Below are 15,362 nucleotides of genomic sequence, written 5' to 3' on the forward strand. Positions count from 1 at the left end.
GTGTGTATTACCCGAACAGTTCTTTTTTCCTGGCTGAAATCCGTCCTAATTCTTCTGGAGAAATCCCAGTGAGCTGGGGCAGGCAGGGGGCCGGCAGGCAGGTTCCTCTAACCCCATGCTCTCTGCTGTTTGTGCTTGCAGGGGGAGCTGATCACCTTCTATTACTACTGGAAGAAGACCCCCGAGGCGGCGAGCTCGCGCGCGCACCGGCGGCACCGGCGCCAGGCCGTGTTCCGCAGGATCAAAACCCGCACGGCCTCCACGCCCGTCAACACCCCCTCCAGGCCCCCCTCGAGCGAGTTCTGTGAGTGCAGCCCAGCTGGGCACTGCTGGGCACGGAGCAGGTGCCACATCCCAGGGACAGCGGGGAAACGGAGCTGGGGCAGCCGCCCTCCCTGCTCGTGCACCGTGCTGCCGGAACGGGGCTTTGGTCAGCCAGGGATGTGTGCAGGCCCTAAGCACTAAAGCATCCTGTGAGCATGGAAATGCTGCCCTGGGGTTGGGTTTCCCCGCTCTTTTTCTTGGTGCTGTGGTATGTTCTCCAGGCTTGTTACAGTAATGGGGATTGGGAAGCACTGAAGGAAGGAAGGAAGGAGGGGCTCCCTGTCTTTGGAAAGAAATCCCTTCCATCCTTGTGGGTGACCCCTACCCTCTGCTGGAGCTCAGACTGTGCTGCAGCCAGCACTGTCCCAGGCAGCCTTGGAGGAGCAGTGGCCTTGCCTGGAGCAAAGTGTCCAACCCAAAGCAATTCCCCAGAGCAGTGCCTGCTGCCTTGCACAGGGTCCCTACAGGGACAGAAACCTTTGTCCAAATGGGAAGGGTTTGTTACCCTGGGAGGTTTAAATCTTCCTAAAGCCACATAGAGAAAAGGGGCTGTGGGAGGCAGATGGGCAGATGTAATAATGACCAGGGCAGGTGGAGGATGTGGTGGGCAGGCTGGACACAGAATTCTGTCCAGGGTAAGGAGCAGGAAAGGGCTGGGAGCTTTTCACTGCTGAGCTGGTGGGATTTAATGCTGGTCTCTGTGTGCACAAGGAGTGAGGATCTGGACTCCACTGCTCAGTGCCAGATACTCAGCTTGTGAGAGCTTGTGGCTGGGGGGAGCCGTCCTATGGACCTGACTGCAGGATGAGAATCACAATTCATTTAGCAAAAGAAACAAGTGCTAGCCTGGGGTCAGCTCTGCAGTCAGGGTTTCAGCACCTGCAAGTATTAATGTAGGAATCAGGGCAGTGGTAGCTATTAAATGTAACCCTGTGTTAATTTGAAGGGTAATGAGTTGCTGACAAATGCAAGTACAGGAGAATCTGTGAGCTTTAATCCATAAACTGTAACCTGCATGTACAAAACATCTTCTTGGAGCCTTTAGAAAAACACTGTTCCTGTATCAAGGACCTCTCTTCTAATTAAAGATTTGAACAGAAGAAGCCTCAGGGCTTCCTGCTTGTGCCAAATTATAGCCCTGTTATGTTGTGAATTTATAGTGGTGGGACTAGAAAAGTGCAGTGCTCTCAAAAGGTAAATACTTACTCCTGAGGTGTTTAGAAGGTAAGATACAGCTTTTGTGATGTCTGCATATTTTCAGTGCTTTAGATGCTGCTTTTGAGCTCATAGATGTGTAATCAGCTAATTTGCCACAAAGGAGAGGGACCCTTTGCATATTTTCTTCTTCAGAACATGACATTTTTGCAGTGTGAGTTTGCCACAGGTTAAAACTTTGAGTACTGCATTAAGGACAGGAGAGCTGGTGTTAGTTATCCTTTAGTGCCTCTCATGCAAAAGGATCTGAACAGGTTTTTCAGACAGGTTCATGGTATGTAAGCATTGATTGCTCCACCCACAAACACCTCTGCTGCTGGGTAACAAAATAAAAGCCAGAAAAGCCACTACAGGGCCTGTTCATGGGATATTGTAGGTTTTAAATGTAGAATATTTTATTTCAAATTTGACCAGATTCTAGAGATAAATGCCTTTTCTCTTGAAAATTGTGGGTTTGGAACACAGCCTCTTGAACTCCCCATGGATGGTATTTGAATGACAACTTACCTGGACACGTAGCACGTGCTGAATCAGAGGTTCCAGGAGTTGAATCCCTTGGCACATTCCTGGGATCCTCTTGAACCTGCAGCGTGATGAGATCTGGCTTTGCTCAGTGTGAAAAATCAGCAATAATGGCCATGCAAGGCAGGGTGGGCGTGGGGAGTCACGATCCATTCCACTTAGTGCTTATTTTAGCCAAGTAGGAGGAAGTAGAAAATCCTGCTGAGTGTTGATTTTCCATTTTCCTCTCTCTCCCACCCTCAGTGGACCTGAGCTCGGCCAGTGAGGATGACTTTGACAGCGAGGACAGCGAGCAGGAGCTGAAGGGCTACGCCTGCCGCCACTGCTTCACCACCAGTAGGTGCCAGTGCCAGTGCCAGTGCCATCCCTGCTGGGGCTCCCCTCTGCTCCCCTGGGGCTGGCTGCAGCCAGCACGGGCAGCTCCTGAGCTGGGACAGCTGCTCTCAGCTGAAATATGCAGCGTTCCTAACAGAGTTAACCAGGCTTTGCCATTGCAAATTAATACTGCGCTGACAGAGGGGGAGCCCGAGGTAGACATTTAGACAGGAATAAATCTGCATAATCCATAATCTCGGTAATCAATTTGGGACATAATGAGTCACTGTTGGGCTGTGGCTGTCGCACACAGAACTTCCTGGTGCTGCAGCAAATGTCCTGTGCATCAGCCCCCTTGCTGTGGCTGCTCCCAAAGGTTGTCTGGTGCTGGGGCATTTGCAGCTGAAAGTGGAAGCCCCAGAATGGGGAAGGAAATGAGAGGTTCAGAGCTCACTTCTCTTGCAGAAACCACAGCTTTGAAGAACAGCAGCTGCTTGTTAGCTCCCAGGTAGAGCAGATAAGGTTTCTTTCTGTGCCTCAAAGCTGGAGTTTCTTAATCAAGCAACCATAGTTGGTAAAAATTGAGTATTGAGGATGTGCACTGGGACAGAACAGACTTTTCCAGAAACTTGTTACCCATAGAAAATCAGCTTTTTTTTAACAATTCCTGTGTTTGTGCTGGGCTGGGTGCTCTGTGGGTGCTGAGCTGCTGCTTTCCCTGCCCCAAGCCTCCAAGGACTGGCACCACGGGGGCCGGGAGAACATCCTGCTGTGCACCGACTGCCGCATCCACTTCAAGAAGTACGGGGAGCTGCCGCCCATCGAGAAGCCCGTGGACCCCCCCCCCTTTATGTTCAAGCCCGTGAAGGAGGAAGACGATGGCCTCAGTGGGAAGCATAGCATGAGGACACGGCGCAGTCGAGGCTCGGTGCGTTTCACCCTGCTCAGTGCAGGGGTAAAGGGAGCCAGAGCCCTGAACTGGTTTGCCATGGGCTGTGCTGCTCCTGCTGCCTGTATGTGCCAGGGGGAGCTTTGCTGAGGCTGAGCTGTCTCTGGAAAAGGGGATGGAATGTCCCTGAAAGCTGTGTTATTTCTCTGTCATGACTGGCAGTGGGCTGTCACCATGAGGGGGCATTGGCAGTGCATTGCAGATCCTGTGCTAGTGCGTGTCCTCCTTCCAGCTGCATCCTGTCAGAGCTGTGCCCTTGGGAGGGGTTCAGAAAAATCAGATGGTGTTCATGTGGTCGCCTCATGTTACTGGAGTTAAAGCCTCTTCCCTCACAGAGCTCTGCTTTGCCTCTGTGGTTGGTGTGCTCCGAGTTGTGACTTGGGTGGGGCATCAGGAGCAACTCTGGGTGATTTATCTTGGAGTTGGGTTTAGCTGAGGGAAAGCAGCAGATAGATTTCTTTCCTTGCCCTACCCTCTCTGTCTTTCTGAAGAGGATGATGTGACCATTGATTGTAAATACCTCGTGAGGCTACACTCTTGGGGAGTGTTGTTTTTCATAGTCAGTCCTCCAAAAAACTGCCAAACTGGCAGGGAAACAGCATTAATTATTGAAATGTACTCTCCTGATCCCTTACTGATGGAGTAGATAGTGAGATAGAGCTTTGTGCTTTCTAAAGCAGGAGCACGCTGGAACTGGGGGTTTAGACCTTGGCCTTGACTGCCAGCAGATGGAGCATTCTTAATGGAGCATGGGCTCCTCTGCTGCCTCAGCCCCCTTGTGTGTGTGCTGTGTATGGGAGCATCTTCCTGAATGCCCTTTCTAACAGCCACTGCTGATGAAATAATCAGCACTTAATGCTTGTGAGTAGGCAGAATAAGGATTTGCCTCCTTTTACATTTGAGTCCGCTTGGGCTTTGAAGGACAAAGTGCAGAAACGCTGCAGGTTTTTGGTGCCAGGGCGGTGCTCGCCATGGCCCTGCCAAGGCAGAGCGCTCTGAGGGGCCCCTCAGTGCTGGTCTGACCGGGCTGTTGTCCCCAGATGTCGACCCTACGCAGTGGCAGGAAGAAGCAGGCGGCCAGCCCCGATGGCCGCGCCTCGCCCATCGCCGAGGACGTGCGCTCCAGCGGCCGCAACTCGCCCAGCGCCGCCAGCACCTCCAGCAACGACAGCAAGGCCGAGTCCGTCAAGAAATCCACCAAGGTAACCCCACACCTGGGCTGTCCCGGCCAGGAGAGGCCTCTCGGGCAGGTAACCCTTCCCTGGGCTGCCTTGGGCAGGTAACCCTTCCCATGGGCTGAACACTGAGGCCTCTCGGGCAGGTAACCCTTCCCTGGGCTGCCTTGGGCAGGTAACCCTTCCCTGGGCTGCCTTGGGCAGGTAACCCTTCCCTGCGCTCCCCCAGCCAGGGCTGCGCACCTGAGGCCACTCAGACCGGTACAGAAGGCTGGGCAATCTCTCCATGACCCAAAAACCCTGTGAGTGTGCATAAGGCAGAGAGTGGGCCAGCCTGGAGCTGGCCATGGAGGGATGAGAGTGATCCAACCTCCCCACATCACCTCCCTGCTCTCACAGTAAAGTAATCCCTCCACTTCAGATGGAAATGTAAGCATTAAGCTCAGGGGAGTAATGCAGATCAGAAATGCTGAATTTAAGACTAGTAGACAGTTTTGGGGATTTTTTGTAAGCAGTGCTTAATCTTTGTTTACAAAGGAGTATGAGCATTTAGTAATTGAGTCTGCTTCTGCCACTGTTTTCTGGAGGTGTATTTGTTTGATTGTTCAGAGCAAGCTGACAGTTGGGTCTGTTCAAATGAATTGAGTGCCTTTCCAAGGGAGCTCTAAAGAAACAAAGCCACATGAAGCTGAAGGCTTACCATTAAGCAGTGTGAATTGAGAAGTAGCAAGTTAAAAATAAATATTACACAGATTAGAAAAAGTCAATATGAGCATGGAGTAAGTTTTCACATTATAAAACTGAAAACTCAGCAGAATTTAAAGTTAGGTAATTATGTGATGCACAGAGCTTTTCCAGGCCATGGGAGAAGGTAGTAATCTCAGAATAGCTATTCACTCTTGGCCCTGTATTTGAGGGGATCTAAAAATATTCCTCTCAAAATATCAAGAGTAGAGCAAGACTTTCATGCAGCAGAAGGAGGTTTATCCTGTCTCCTGCAGAAATTCTGGCTCTGTCTTGCACCAGTTAATAACTGTGTTGGTCTATGTTGGAAGGGTAACCTGGGCCACTTGATCTGCTGTGAGTTCCTCATGGACTTGGTTCTGCCCAGCTCTCTTTAAAATATCCCTTCATATGAGGAATGCTTTGTGCACTTTGCCTTTTTCCTACCGGTTTGATGTGCATTGGAGTGTTCTTAAATACTGGCTGTGCCAACTCCTGAGTTCTGCTGCTCCTTAATTTGTGTTAATAGGGTGGCACTGGCCTACACTCAACTTACTTTTGCATTTACACCCCTGGTGAGTGTTGTGTTCTGTTCCCTTTGTGGCAGAAGATAAAAGAAGAGGTTTCTTCTCCTCTCAAGAACTCCAAGAGGCAGCGGGAGAAGGCAGCGTCTGACACGGAAGAACCTGACAGGTCCAATGCCAAAAAATCGAAAACTCAAGTGAGTCCCACACAGGAGTGTTTCCTCTTAGGAGAATGGTTTGAGGTGGGGAGGAGTGCAAATCTGGTAACAAACCAAAAACATTAAATCAATTTAAGCCACAGCAAATTGTAACTTAATCTTGTGGCTGGAAAGCGACCAATGTTATAATGTGTTCCTCCTGCTGAAAACAGTGGAGTGATATGGGGTAAGTCCAGAAGTTGGGTTTTTTCTTTGTTTTAATATTAATATCAACCTTATAGGAGTACACTGGATTGTTCTCCACTCCTTTCCTCCATTTTTTGTAAATTTAAATTTGGGTTTTTGTCTTCTGACAAGTTAGAAGACCACCACTGGAGTTGTCACAAATCTTTTCCATTGCTGGTCACCCTCATAGTGAAGGAGTGTTTTGCTATGTTCAGCAGGACCCCTCCTGTATTTCAGTTTGTTCCTGTTGCCCCTGGGCACTGTGGGGGGATCCCGGTTCTGCTGTCTTTGCGCTTCCTTTGTGTGTTTGTGTTCCTGTGTTGGTTGGGCGCTGTGAGGTTCAAAGGGCACCTGTGTCTGCACAGTGTGACAGACCCCATTCTGCAGCACACCTGGAGTGCCTGTCCCGGGCTCAGTGGTCTCCTCTCCCCACAGGAGATGAGCAGGCCCAACTCCCCCTCGGAGGGAGAGGGCGAGGGCGAGAGCTCCGACAGCCGCAGCGTCAACGACGAGGGGAGCAGCGACCCCAAGGACATCGACCAGGACAACCGCAGCACGTCCCCCAGCATCCCCAGCCCGCAGGACAACGAGAGCGACTCGGACTCCTCCGCCCAGCAGCAAGTGCTGCAGGCGCAGCCCCAGGTGCTGCAGGCCCCGGGCGGCTCTGCCCAGGCTGCAGCTCCCACGCCGCCGGCGCCGGCCCCGCTGCCGGCACCGCCGCCCGCGTCCAGCGCCGCCCCGGCGCCCACGCAGGCGTCGCCGCCCGTGTCCCAGCCCGCGGGCCAGCCCCAGCCCTCTGCTCCCCCCGCTCCCCACTCGCACATCCAGCAGGCCCCTGCGCTGCACCCGCAGAGAATCCCGTCCCCCCACCCTCCCCTGCAGCCCCTGAGCGCGTCCCAGAGCCAGCCCGCGCCCGCCCCGGCGCAGCCCCCGCCGCACGGGCAGCCCCAGCCCGCCCCGCACGCCCTGCAGGCGCAGCCGCTGCTGCCCCACGGCCCCGGGGCCGCCCAGCCCTTCTCCCTGCCCGCCCAGCCCGCTCAGTCTCAGGTGCCCCTCCAGACGCAGGCCCCGTCCCACTCGCACTCGGGGCTGCAGGCGGCGCAGCCCGTGCTGCCCGGCTCGGCCTCGCTGCAGCCGGCGCAGCCTCCCCGTGAGCAGCCTCTGCCGCCCGCCCCCATGGCCATGCCTCACATCAAACCTCCCCCCACCACCCCCATCCCGCAGCTGCCCACCGCCTCGGCCCACAAGCACCCTCCCCATCTCTCGGGGCCGTCTCCCTTCTCCATGAACTCCAACCTGCCCCCGCCGCCCGCTCTGAAGCCGCTGAGCTCGCTGTCCACTCACCACCCTCCCTCGGCACACCCTCCTCCCCTGCAGCTGATGCCTCAGAGCCAGCCTCTGCAGTCCTCTCAGGCCCAGCCTCCCGTTCTGACCCAGAGCCAGAGCCTTCCCCCTCCTGCCAGTCACCCTCCCTCCGGACTCCATCAGGTCTCCTCGCAGCCCCCCTTCTCCCAGCACCCCTTTGTGCCCGGGGGCCCCCCTTCCATCACGCCTCCGTCGTGCCCCTCCACCTCCACGCCGCCCACCGTGCCTGGCATCCCCCTGCAGACCCCCATCTCCACGTCAGCAGCCTCTAGTGGGACGGTGCCCGTGGTGACAGCCTGCACGCTGCCACCCATCCAGATCAAGGAGGAGGTCCCCGATGAGGCTGAGGAGCCCGAGAGCCCTCCCCCTCCACCCCGGAGCCCATCCCCAGAGCCCACGGTGGTGGACATCCCCAGCCACGCCAGCCAGTCAGCCAGGTGAGGAGCTTTCATCAGTGCTCTGCTTTCCCTGCTTTGTACTCCACTGTCTGTGTGTGTAAAACCAGTACAGTACAGTGAATTTTCTCCTGGGAAGCTGGTACTGTTTGGTCGAAGTGTAGAATGATATTTTTTAGTTTGGATGCTTTGCACCTTTCCCAGGGCTGAGCTCTTCTATGTTTTGTTCCTTTCAGGTTCTATAAACACCTGGACCGTGGCTACAATTCATGCTCCAGGGCAGACCTGTACTTCATGCCTCTGGCAGGCTCCAAACTGGCCAAGAAGAGAGAAGAGGCCATCGAAAAGGCCAAAAGGGAAGCGGAGCAGAAAGCCAGGGAAGAGAGGGAAAGAGAAAAAGAGAAAGAGAAGGAAAGAGAGCGGGAGCGGGAGCGTGAGAGAGAAGCGGAAAGAGCTGCGGTAGGTGCAGATCTGGCTCAGAGCTGGGGGAGGGAATTGGTGCCTGGGTCTGACCTGGGTGATGGCTGCGGGATGCAGATCCCCAGGAGCCCTTTAACCCTGTCAGGGGTCTCTGAGCATGGAGCTGTGTGGACTGAAATCCAGCCCGCTCTGAGCACCTCTGACCTGCCTGGGACTGTCTTCTCCTTAAAGGAAACGGAGAGTTTCTGCCCCAGGTTTGGGTCTGTGGGAAGCCAGAGCAGCTGGGCAGAATGAGGCCAAGTGTTGGCATTTACCTTGCAGCAGGAGAGCGCTGTGCGGACGCAGGGAATGCCTCGGTGTCCTGTGCAGGCACACGAGTGCCGTGTCCGGGCAGAGGGGCTGGCGGTGGAGGGGAGGGCTGTGTTTATGTGTGTGCGTGTGGCTGAGCTGTGCTGACCTGAGGCTGTTTCCCCGCTGTGTGCAGCAGAAGGTGTCCAGCTCCTCCCACGAGGGCCGTCTGGGCGAGTCCCAGCTCAGCGGGCCGGCCCACATGAGGCCGTCCTTCGAGCCGCCCCCCACCACCATCGCGGCCGTGCCGCCGTACATCGGGCCGGACACGCCGGCGCTGCGGACGCTCAGCGAGTACGCGCGGCCCCACGTCATGTCCCCGACCAACCGCAACCACCCCTTCTTCGTGCCCCTGAACCCCACGGACCCGCTGCTGGCCTACCACATGCCCGGCCTGTACAACGTGGACCCCGGCATCCGCGAGCGGGAGCTGCGCGAGCGCGAGATCCGCGAGCGCGAGATCCGCGAGCGGGAGTTGCGCGAGAGGATGAAGCCCGGCTTCGAGGTGAAGCCGCCGGAGCTGGACGCGCTGCACCCGGCCACCAACCCCATGGAGCACTTCGCCAGGCACGGGGCGCTGACCATCCCGCCCGCCGCCGGGCCGCACCCCTTCGCCTCCTTCCACCCGGGGCTCAACCCGCTGGAGAGGGAGAGACTGGCGCTGGCGGGGCCGCAGCTGCGGCCGGAGATGAGCTACCCGGACAGGCTGGCGGCCGAGCGCATCCACGCCGAGCGCATGGCCTCGCTCACCAACGACCCCCTGGCGCGGCTGCAGATGTTCAACGTCACCCCCCACCACCACCAGCACTCGCACATACACTCGCATCTACACCTACACCAGCAGGACCCCCTACACCAAGGTGAGCCCCGGGAGCTGGGCTCAGAACGGGTCTGATCCTGGAGCTCAAATAGCAAAATCCCTGTGCCCTGGCAGCTGGGCACTGCCCTGGGGAGCAGCTCAGAATGGGTCCAGTCTGATCCTGGAACTCAAATAGCAAAATCCCTGGTAGCTGGGCACTGCCCTGGGGAGCAGCTCAGAATGGGCCCAGTGTGACTCTGGACCTCAAACAGCAAAATCCCTGTGCCCTGGCAGCTGGGCACTGCCCTGGGGAGCAGCTCAGAATGGGTCCAGTCTGATCCTGGAACTCAAATAGCAAAATCCCTGGTAGCTGGGCACTGCCCTGGGGAGCAGCTCAGAATGGGCCCAGTGTGACTCTGGACCTCAAACAGCAAAATCCTTGTCGTCGTGTCCCTGTTGTGCTTCTGTGCTGTGGAAGGTTGTGGTAACTAAAATGCAGTTACTTTTTGAAGGGTGATGGTAACACCACAGTGATCTTCCTTCAGACCCTCACTGTGAAAGGTTTGCTGGTTTGTTGTGGGTTGGTTTTTTTAAGTACTGCTGTCCCAGAGCAGCACCTTACAGTTGGAATAATTAATAGTCTCAGAAATGGATCTGTGGCTTGCCCATTTCTGTAGCAAGATACGTGGTTACTGCTTCAGAAGTCTGGAGCCCTGGAGATGAGGCACTCAGCAGGAATTTTCACATTTTCTGGTGACAGACTGGAGAGAACCAGGCACCAGGTGCTGCAGCTGCCAAGGTAGGGGAGGAGGGAGTCAGAGTAAAATGCAGGTTCTGGTGTCTGGTTACCAATGCAGTGTTTGTGCAAGCAGATGGAGAATCCTTTTACCCTGGAGAATGTCCATTAAGTGTGCTGGGATGGCCACTGTTGGAGTTGGAGGGAATGTGAGTGCTGCTGCACAAGCCAGGTTGGACAGCAAGGAAGGCAGCAGGGAGGTTCCTGAGGGCTGGGGGGCTGCAGGTAAGGGATGGCAGAATGCTGAATATCAGCATTCCTGAAGCTGCTGAGGCTCCCTGCAGAAATCACAGGTGGGCTCAGGTGCAGCAGGTGTGCAAAGCCCCTGGCAGCACAGGAAATGTGACCCAGGCCGTGTGTGTACACGGATTCTGCTGCCAGCTGAGGCAGTCACGGAGCACCTCTGTGCAGGTGAGGCTGGATGCTCCCCAGGTGCTTGTTCAGGACAAAACCATGGCTTGTACATTGTCCCAGTGCGGAGAGAGGCTGCTGCAGACACAGCCAAGGCAGTTCCCTGCCAAGGCTCTGTGTGTGTGTGTGTTTGAGCCAAATTTGGCTTTGAGCTCTGCCAGGTTCAAGCACAGTCAGGGGCTCTTGGGTGCTTCTTGCTCCAGGTGGCTCCCCTGGTGCTCAAGGCTGTTACAGCCCCTGTGTCTGCTCAGAGTGGGGTGAACAGAGGTACAATGACCCCACATTGGTGCTGGGCGCCACCTGAGGGAATTGTTCTGCCTCTGTGTTCCTTTCCCCTGTGGAAACTCTTTCTCTCCTTCTCTCTCAGGCTCAGCAGGACCTGTCCATCCCCTGGTGGATCCTTTAGCAGCTGGACCCCACCTGGCACGTTTTCCCTACCCACCTGGGACCATCCCCAACCCATTGCTAGGGCAGCCACCTCACGAGCATGAAATGCTCCGGCATCCAGTCTTTGGTGAGAGCATTTTGTGGTGCTTTGCAGGGCCGGGCTTTGATCTGCAGCGTTATTTTTTATCGTGGGGTTTAACATTTCTCAGTGGGGGGAGCAAGCTGTGCTTTGGGTGGTTGTGGCGGCTTTTTGGGGTGACCGAGGAGCAAAGCAGAGTGCGAACGCGCTGCCTGTCCCCCCAGGTACCCCCTACCCTCGGGACCTGCCCGGGGCCATCCCCCCTCCCATGTCAGCAGCCCACCAGCTGCAGGCCATGCACGCGCAGTCGGCAGAGCTGCAGAGACTGGCCATGGAGCAGCAGTGGCTGCACGGCCACCCCCACATGCACGGCGGGCACCTACCCAGTCAGGAAGATTACTACAGGTGAGCCTGCAAGGGGGCTTTGGGCACCTGGGGGTTCCGTGGGCTTTGTCTACATTCCTTCTTTTCCCTGGGAGTTGCCTCCTCTCGCTGTGCTGGGCCCTGGTGTCTGAGCTGTGCTCGCACCTGCTCTGGGCAGGTGGGAAGGGGAATCAGATTCTGGCACGGCATTGGAGTAGCTGAGTGTCCTGTTGCAGGATCCCCAGTCATGTCCCACCTGCACAGCTGGCACTGGTGCCACCTGTGGGGCTCTCTGTGCCAGGGCAGGGCCCAGGGTGCTGCTCTGTGGAATTTGCATGCAACCCCAACAAGGGAAGAGATGGGAATCTTGACTCCATGTTTCAGAAGGCTGATTTTTTATTTTATTATATATATTATATTTAAATGATATATTAAAACTATACTAAAAGAATAGAAGAAAAGGATTTCATCAGAAGGCTTGAAAGGAATAGAAAAGAATGATGATAAAATCTTGTGACTGCTCACAGCCTCGACACTGGTGGCTGTCATTGGTCATCAAGTAAAAACAATTCACATGCTGGTAAACAATTCTCCAAATCACATTCCAAAGCAGCAAAACATGGAGAAGCTGAAGCTTCTCAGGAGGAAAGACCCTAACAAAAGGATTTTTCATCCAATATGTCTGTGGCAGTGCTCAGGATTCAAAAGGGTGGCAGGAGGGCAGAGCAGTCTCCTGTGTCTCACACCTTCTTTGTTAAAACGTGTTAAAATGAGTTTTCTTTCTCTTGCAGTCGACTGAAAAAAGAAGGCGACAAACAGTTGTAATAAATTATTTATTTGTAACGCTGGCTATGGAAACCCCAGTCCTTGGGAAGGAGTGGAACATTTTTACATACAAGAAGAGCTACAAAAGGAAAAGAATATCTTATAAAGATTTCTTTATATATTTAAAACAGAAGCAACCACCCGACAAGTAGAGACTTATCAGCATAGTGTTCATTTGTAGAGAAGATTTCTCAAGACTGGTGTGGGTCTCCCTGCATGAAAACGTATTCAGAAGCCTCTTCAGAAGGAAATACAGGACTGTGTGGAACATTCAGAGAACTTCCTGCAATCTTGGTTTTTTTTTTTTTTTTTCTTTCTTTTCTTACTAGTTTGTTTTCAGTAGGTGCTAGAATCAGGTTCACAACACGAGTCACTGTGCGTGAAGGGACACTCAATGCATCTATAGGTAACTAAAAAAAAAAAACAAGGATTGCAAGTAGGTGACATAACAAGCTCTGAATCCAAGTGCTATAATAATAAAAAAAATCTACTTTTATTTTAATACATTGTAGGAAATCTTCATAATTTTAAAAGAGAGCTCAGTTCTGCAGCATGGCTTTTTAAGTCTGTAAATAACTTTTTTTGGGTAGAGGGGAGAAACGAAACAAAACAAACTCCAGAAACGTTTATCTTGATTTTCAGTAACATCACAAATTGTGAATTCCTACCTGGTATTGACAGAATACAGAGTTGATTTTTTAATAAAATATATATATATAATTATCCCTTTAATTAAAGGGAACGTTGGGTTATCAATAATTTCAAATGGGTAAAAGCTTGACATTTGGTTTGATATCAACAATAAGCATTAAAGGGATTTGCAGGGATAATGTTGCAAATGACTGTTTCTGTTCTTGGTTTTTCGGTTGGTTTGGTTGTTTGGGGGTTTTTGTTGGTGTTCCATCTCTCTGTTCTGCAGCTGATTTTGTTGAGTTGGGTTTCTCAGCAGCTCAGATGTCCCTTGGACCCCGCTGGCCCTTTGGGTGCCGCCTTCAACGGTTCATTTTTGTGTGGCCATAAAACACTTCTTTCCTGGGAGATTTGAAACCTAACCCAGCTCCACTGGGTTTGACTTTGGGCAGAAGGTTCAGAGAAATAATCTGTTGTAAAAATCTCTTTTTTAGCTGTTGGTGGCTCAGAGCAGCGCAGCCACAGTTGTGTCTGCAGTGCATACCTGGGGAGGAGCTGCTTTTCTGCCCTCCTGCTGCACGAGCTCTTTAGGAAAGTGGACTTGGCAACTTTCTCATTCGGTTGTGTTGCAAAGAGCAGTCTGTTTTTGTCTTTGACTGTTTGAGTTTGGGTTTCTGTAAGCAGAAAGTGCTTAATGCAGCAGGGCAGTGTCCCTGAGGAGCTGTGGGTGCTCTGGGACAGTGGCACAGGGCAGCTCCTCTTGGTGCTCCCCCAGGCTGGGCAGGGGAGAGGAGCACACACAGAGCATTAAAGGACACAGCTCTGCTCACCAAGTAGGTTTTTTAACTTTTCCCCGCCAGTTTTTGTTTGCTGGAGCAGAGGGTGATGCGACCAATGGACATCTGAACCTGCTGCTCGTTTTTCCTGCTGGTGCACAACTCCCCATTCTCTCTCTCCACTCTGGAGTGCTCTCTGCTGTTGTAGCCTGTCCAGTGTGATGGTTGTGTCCCAGCACTGTCCTGAGCCCTCTGGTAAAGTTGTAGTTACTCAGTGCAGGCACAGGGCTCACCCACCTCTGCTGCTCAGCCCAGTAAAAATGCTGCAGGCCCACTGAGGCAAGGGGAGAGCAGGGGATTTCTGCAGGAATTCCCTTTTTGCTGTGCCCAGTCTCCAGTGCTGGGGGTTTGATGGGTGCTGCTGGGTTAGCTGTGGCTGTTGGGGGGACGGGCTGTGTTCTGGGGTGGGGAGCCCCCGGGTCAGTACAGAATCAGGGGAGGTGAGCTCCTGCTCCGTGGCTGGGGCAGCGATGGGTGCCAGGGCTCCTCGTGGGGCTGGGATTGTTCCTGCTCGTGGCCAGGAGGATGGGCCTGCTCACTCAGCAGAGACTGCCTCGGTTTTAGTTTTAGTGCTTTGAGGATCTCATCAGACACATTTCTGTTCAGTTTCTCTCCTCCATTTGTTTTACTGTCTGGAATTGGGAGTTTGGGAGAGTTCAGCCACTTCAGCCATTTCTTCTGACCCTTCTCTTGCTGTTTTTTAGCCAGAGTTCTTCAGAAAAAGGAAAAGCTCATTCCCTCCAATGGTCCTCTCTGTATTCCTTATTTCTCAGCTGAAGTTGCTGTCTGTTTTAAAGCTGTTCATTGATATTTTTTTTTCCCAGAAGAGCATTCTGATAATTTTGTGGGAGCTTTTTTGTTCACGTGATTCACAATTAAGCACTGAAATTGCTCAGTTTTAGCCAGTGATTAACTACAACTTTACCTGCAGTGGCTTCTGAAGCCATCTCGGTGTTCCTGTTCAACAAAACAACCCAGACCTTTTGGTTTCCTTTCCAGAAATATCTCTTTATTTTTCCTCTGTTCCAAAAGTTAATTTTAAGATTTTGCTTTGGTGTTTTTGAAGCGTCTCTCTTGTTCTATGTCGTCATGGTTGAGCTTGTTTCACTGCACCGTTGAGCAGAGTGTACATTCTGACTGCTACATTTATATATATCTTGAAGCTTAATGTATATATGAGTAGTTTGCCATGGGATAACACAGTGTAAACAGAGTAGAAACCCAGAAATCGTGACTTCTGTGTTCTCTCCATTTGAGTATTTTGTAATTTTTTTGAAATATTTGTGGACATAAATAAAACCAAGCTACACTACAGCAGCCAGGTTGTGCCTGCAAGTGAAATGTGTCTCGTGCTTGTTGTTGGTGGGAGAGGAGCTGCTCTCACCTGAGGTGGTGTGGGTGCTGCCGTGGGTTCAAACCTGTCTTTCTTGGCTTTATTCATTCCCTCTTTGAGATAATTTTGTTTTTAATGCACAGTGCACAAACAGCATCACGTCCAGCTCCAGTTCTGCATCCTTGAGTCCCATTGCTGCTCTGCTGCTCAGTTTACTGTGGATACCCCGGGGATGCCCCAGCAGC

General features: G+C 53.1%; 1 protein-coding gene across 1 annotated transcript in view; it reads left to right on the top strand.

The window, feature by feature from the left end:
* Positions 1–15,119, top strand: part of RERE (arginine-glutamic acid dipeptide repeats) — a 109,759-nt gene extending 94,640 nt beyond the window's left edge. Inside the window, exons 11-21 of the mRNA XM_058818554.1 lie at positions 142–304; positions 2,305–2,397; positions 3,105–3,304; positions 4,366–4,527; positions 5,831–5,944; positions 6,566–7,932; positions 8,127–8,349; positions 8,795–9,518; positions 11,032–11,178; positions 11,355–11,535; positions 12,285–15,119. Of these exons, the coding sequence (XP_058674537.1) occupies positions 142–304; positions 2,305–2,397; positions 3,105–3,304; positions 4,366–4,527; positions 5,831–5,944; positions 6,566–7,932; positions 8,127–8,349; positions 8,795–9,518; positions 11,032–11,178; positions 11,355–11,535; positions 12,285–12,318 (3,408 nt within the window). The 3' untranslated portion in view covers positions 12,319–15,119. The remainder of the gene's footprint in view (positions 1–141; positions 305–2,304; positions 2,398–3,104; positions 3,305–4,365; positions 4,528–5,830; positions 5,945–6,565; positions 7,933–8,126; positions 8,350–8,794; positions 9,519–11,031; positions 11,179–11,354; positions 11,536–12,284) is intronic.
* The last annotated feature ends 243 nt before the right edge of the window (positions 15,120–15,362 follow it).

The sequence above is a fragment of the Ammospiza caudacuta genome, chromosome 22 (genome assembly GCF_027887145.1).
Source record: "Ammospiza caudacuta isolate bAmmCau1 chromosome 22, bAmmCau1.pri, whole genome shotgun sequence".
Classification (NCBI taxonomy): Eukaryota; Metazoa; Chordata; class Aves; order Passeriformes; family Passerellidae; genus Ammospiza; species Ammospiza caudacuta.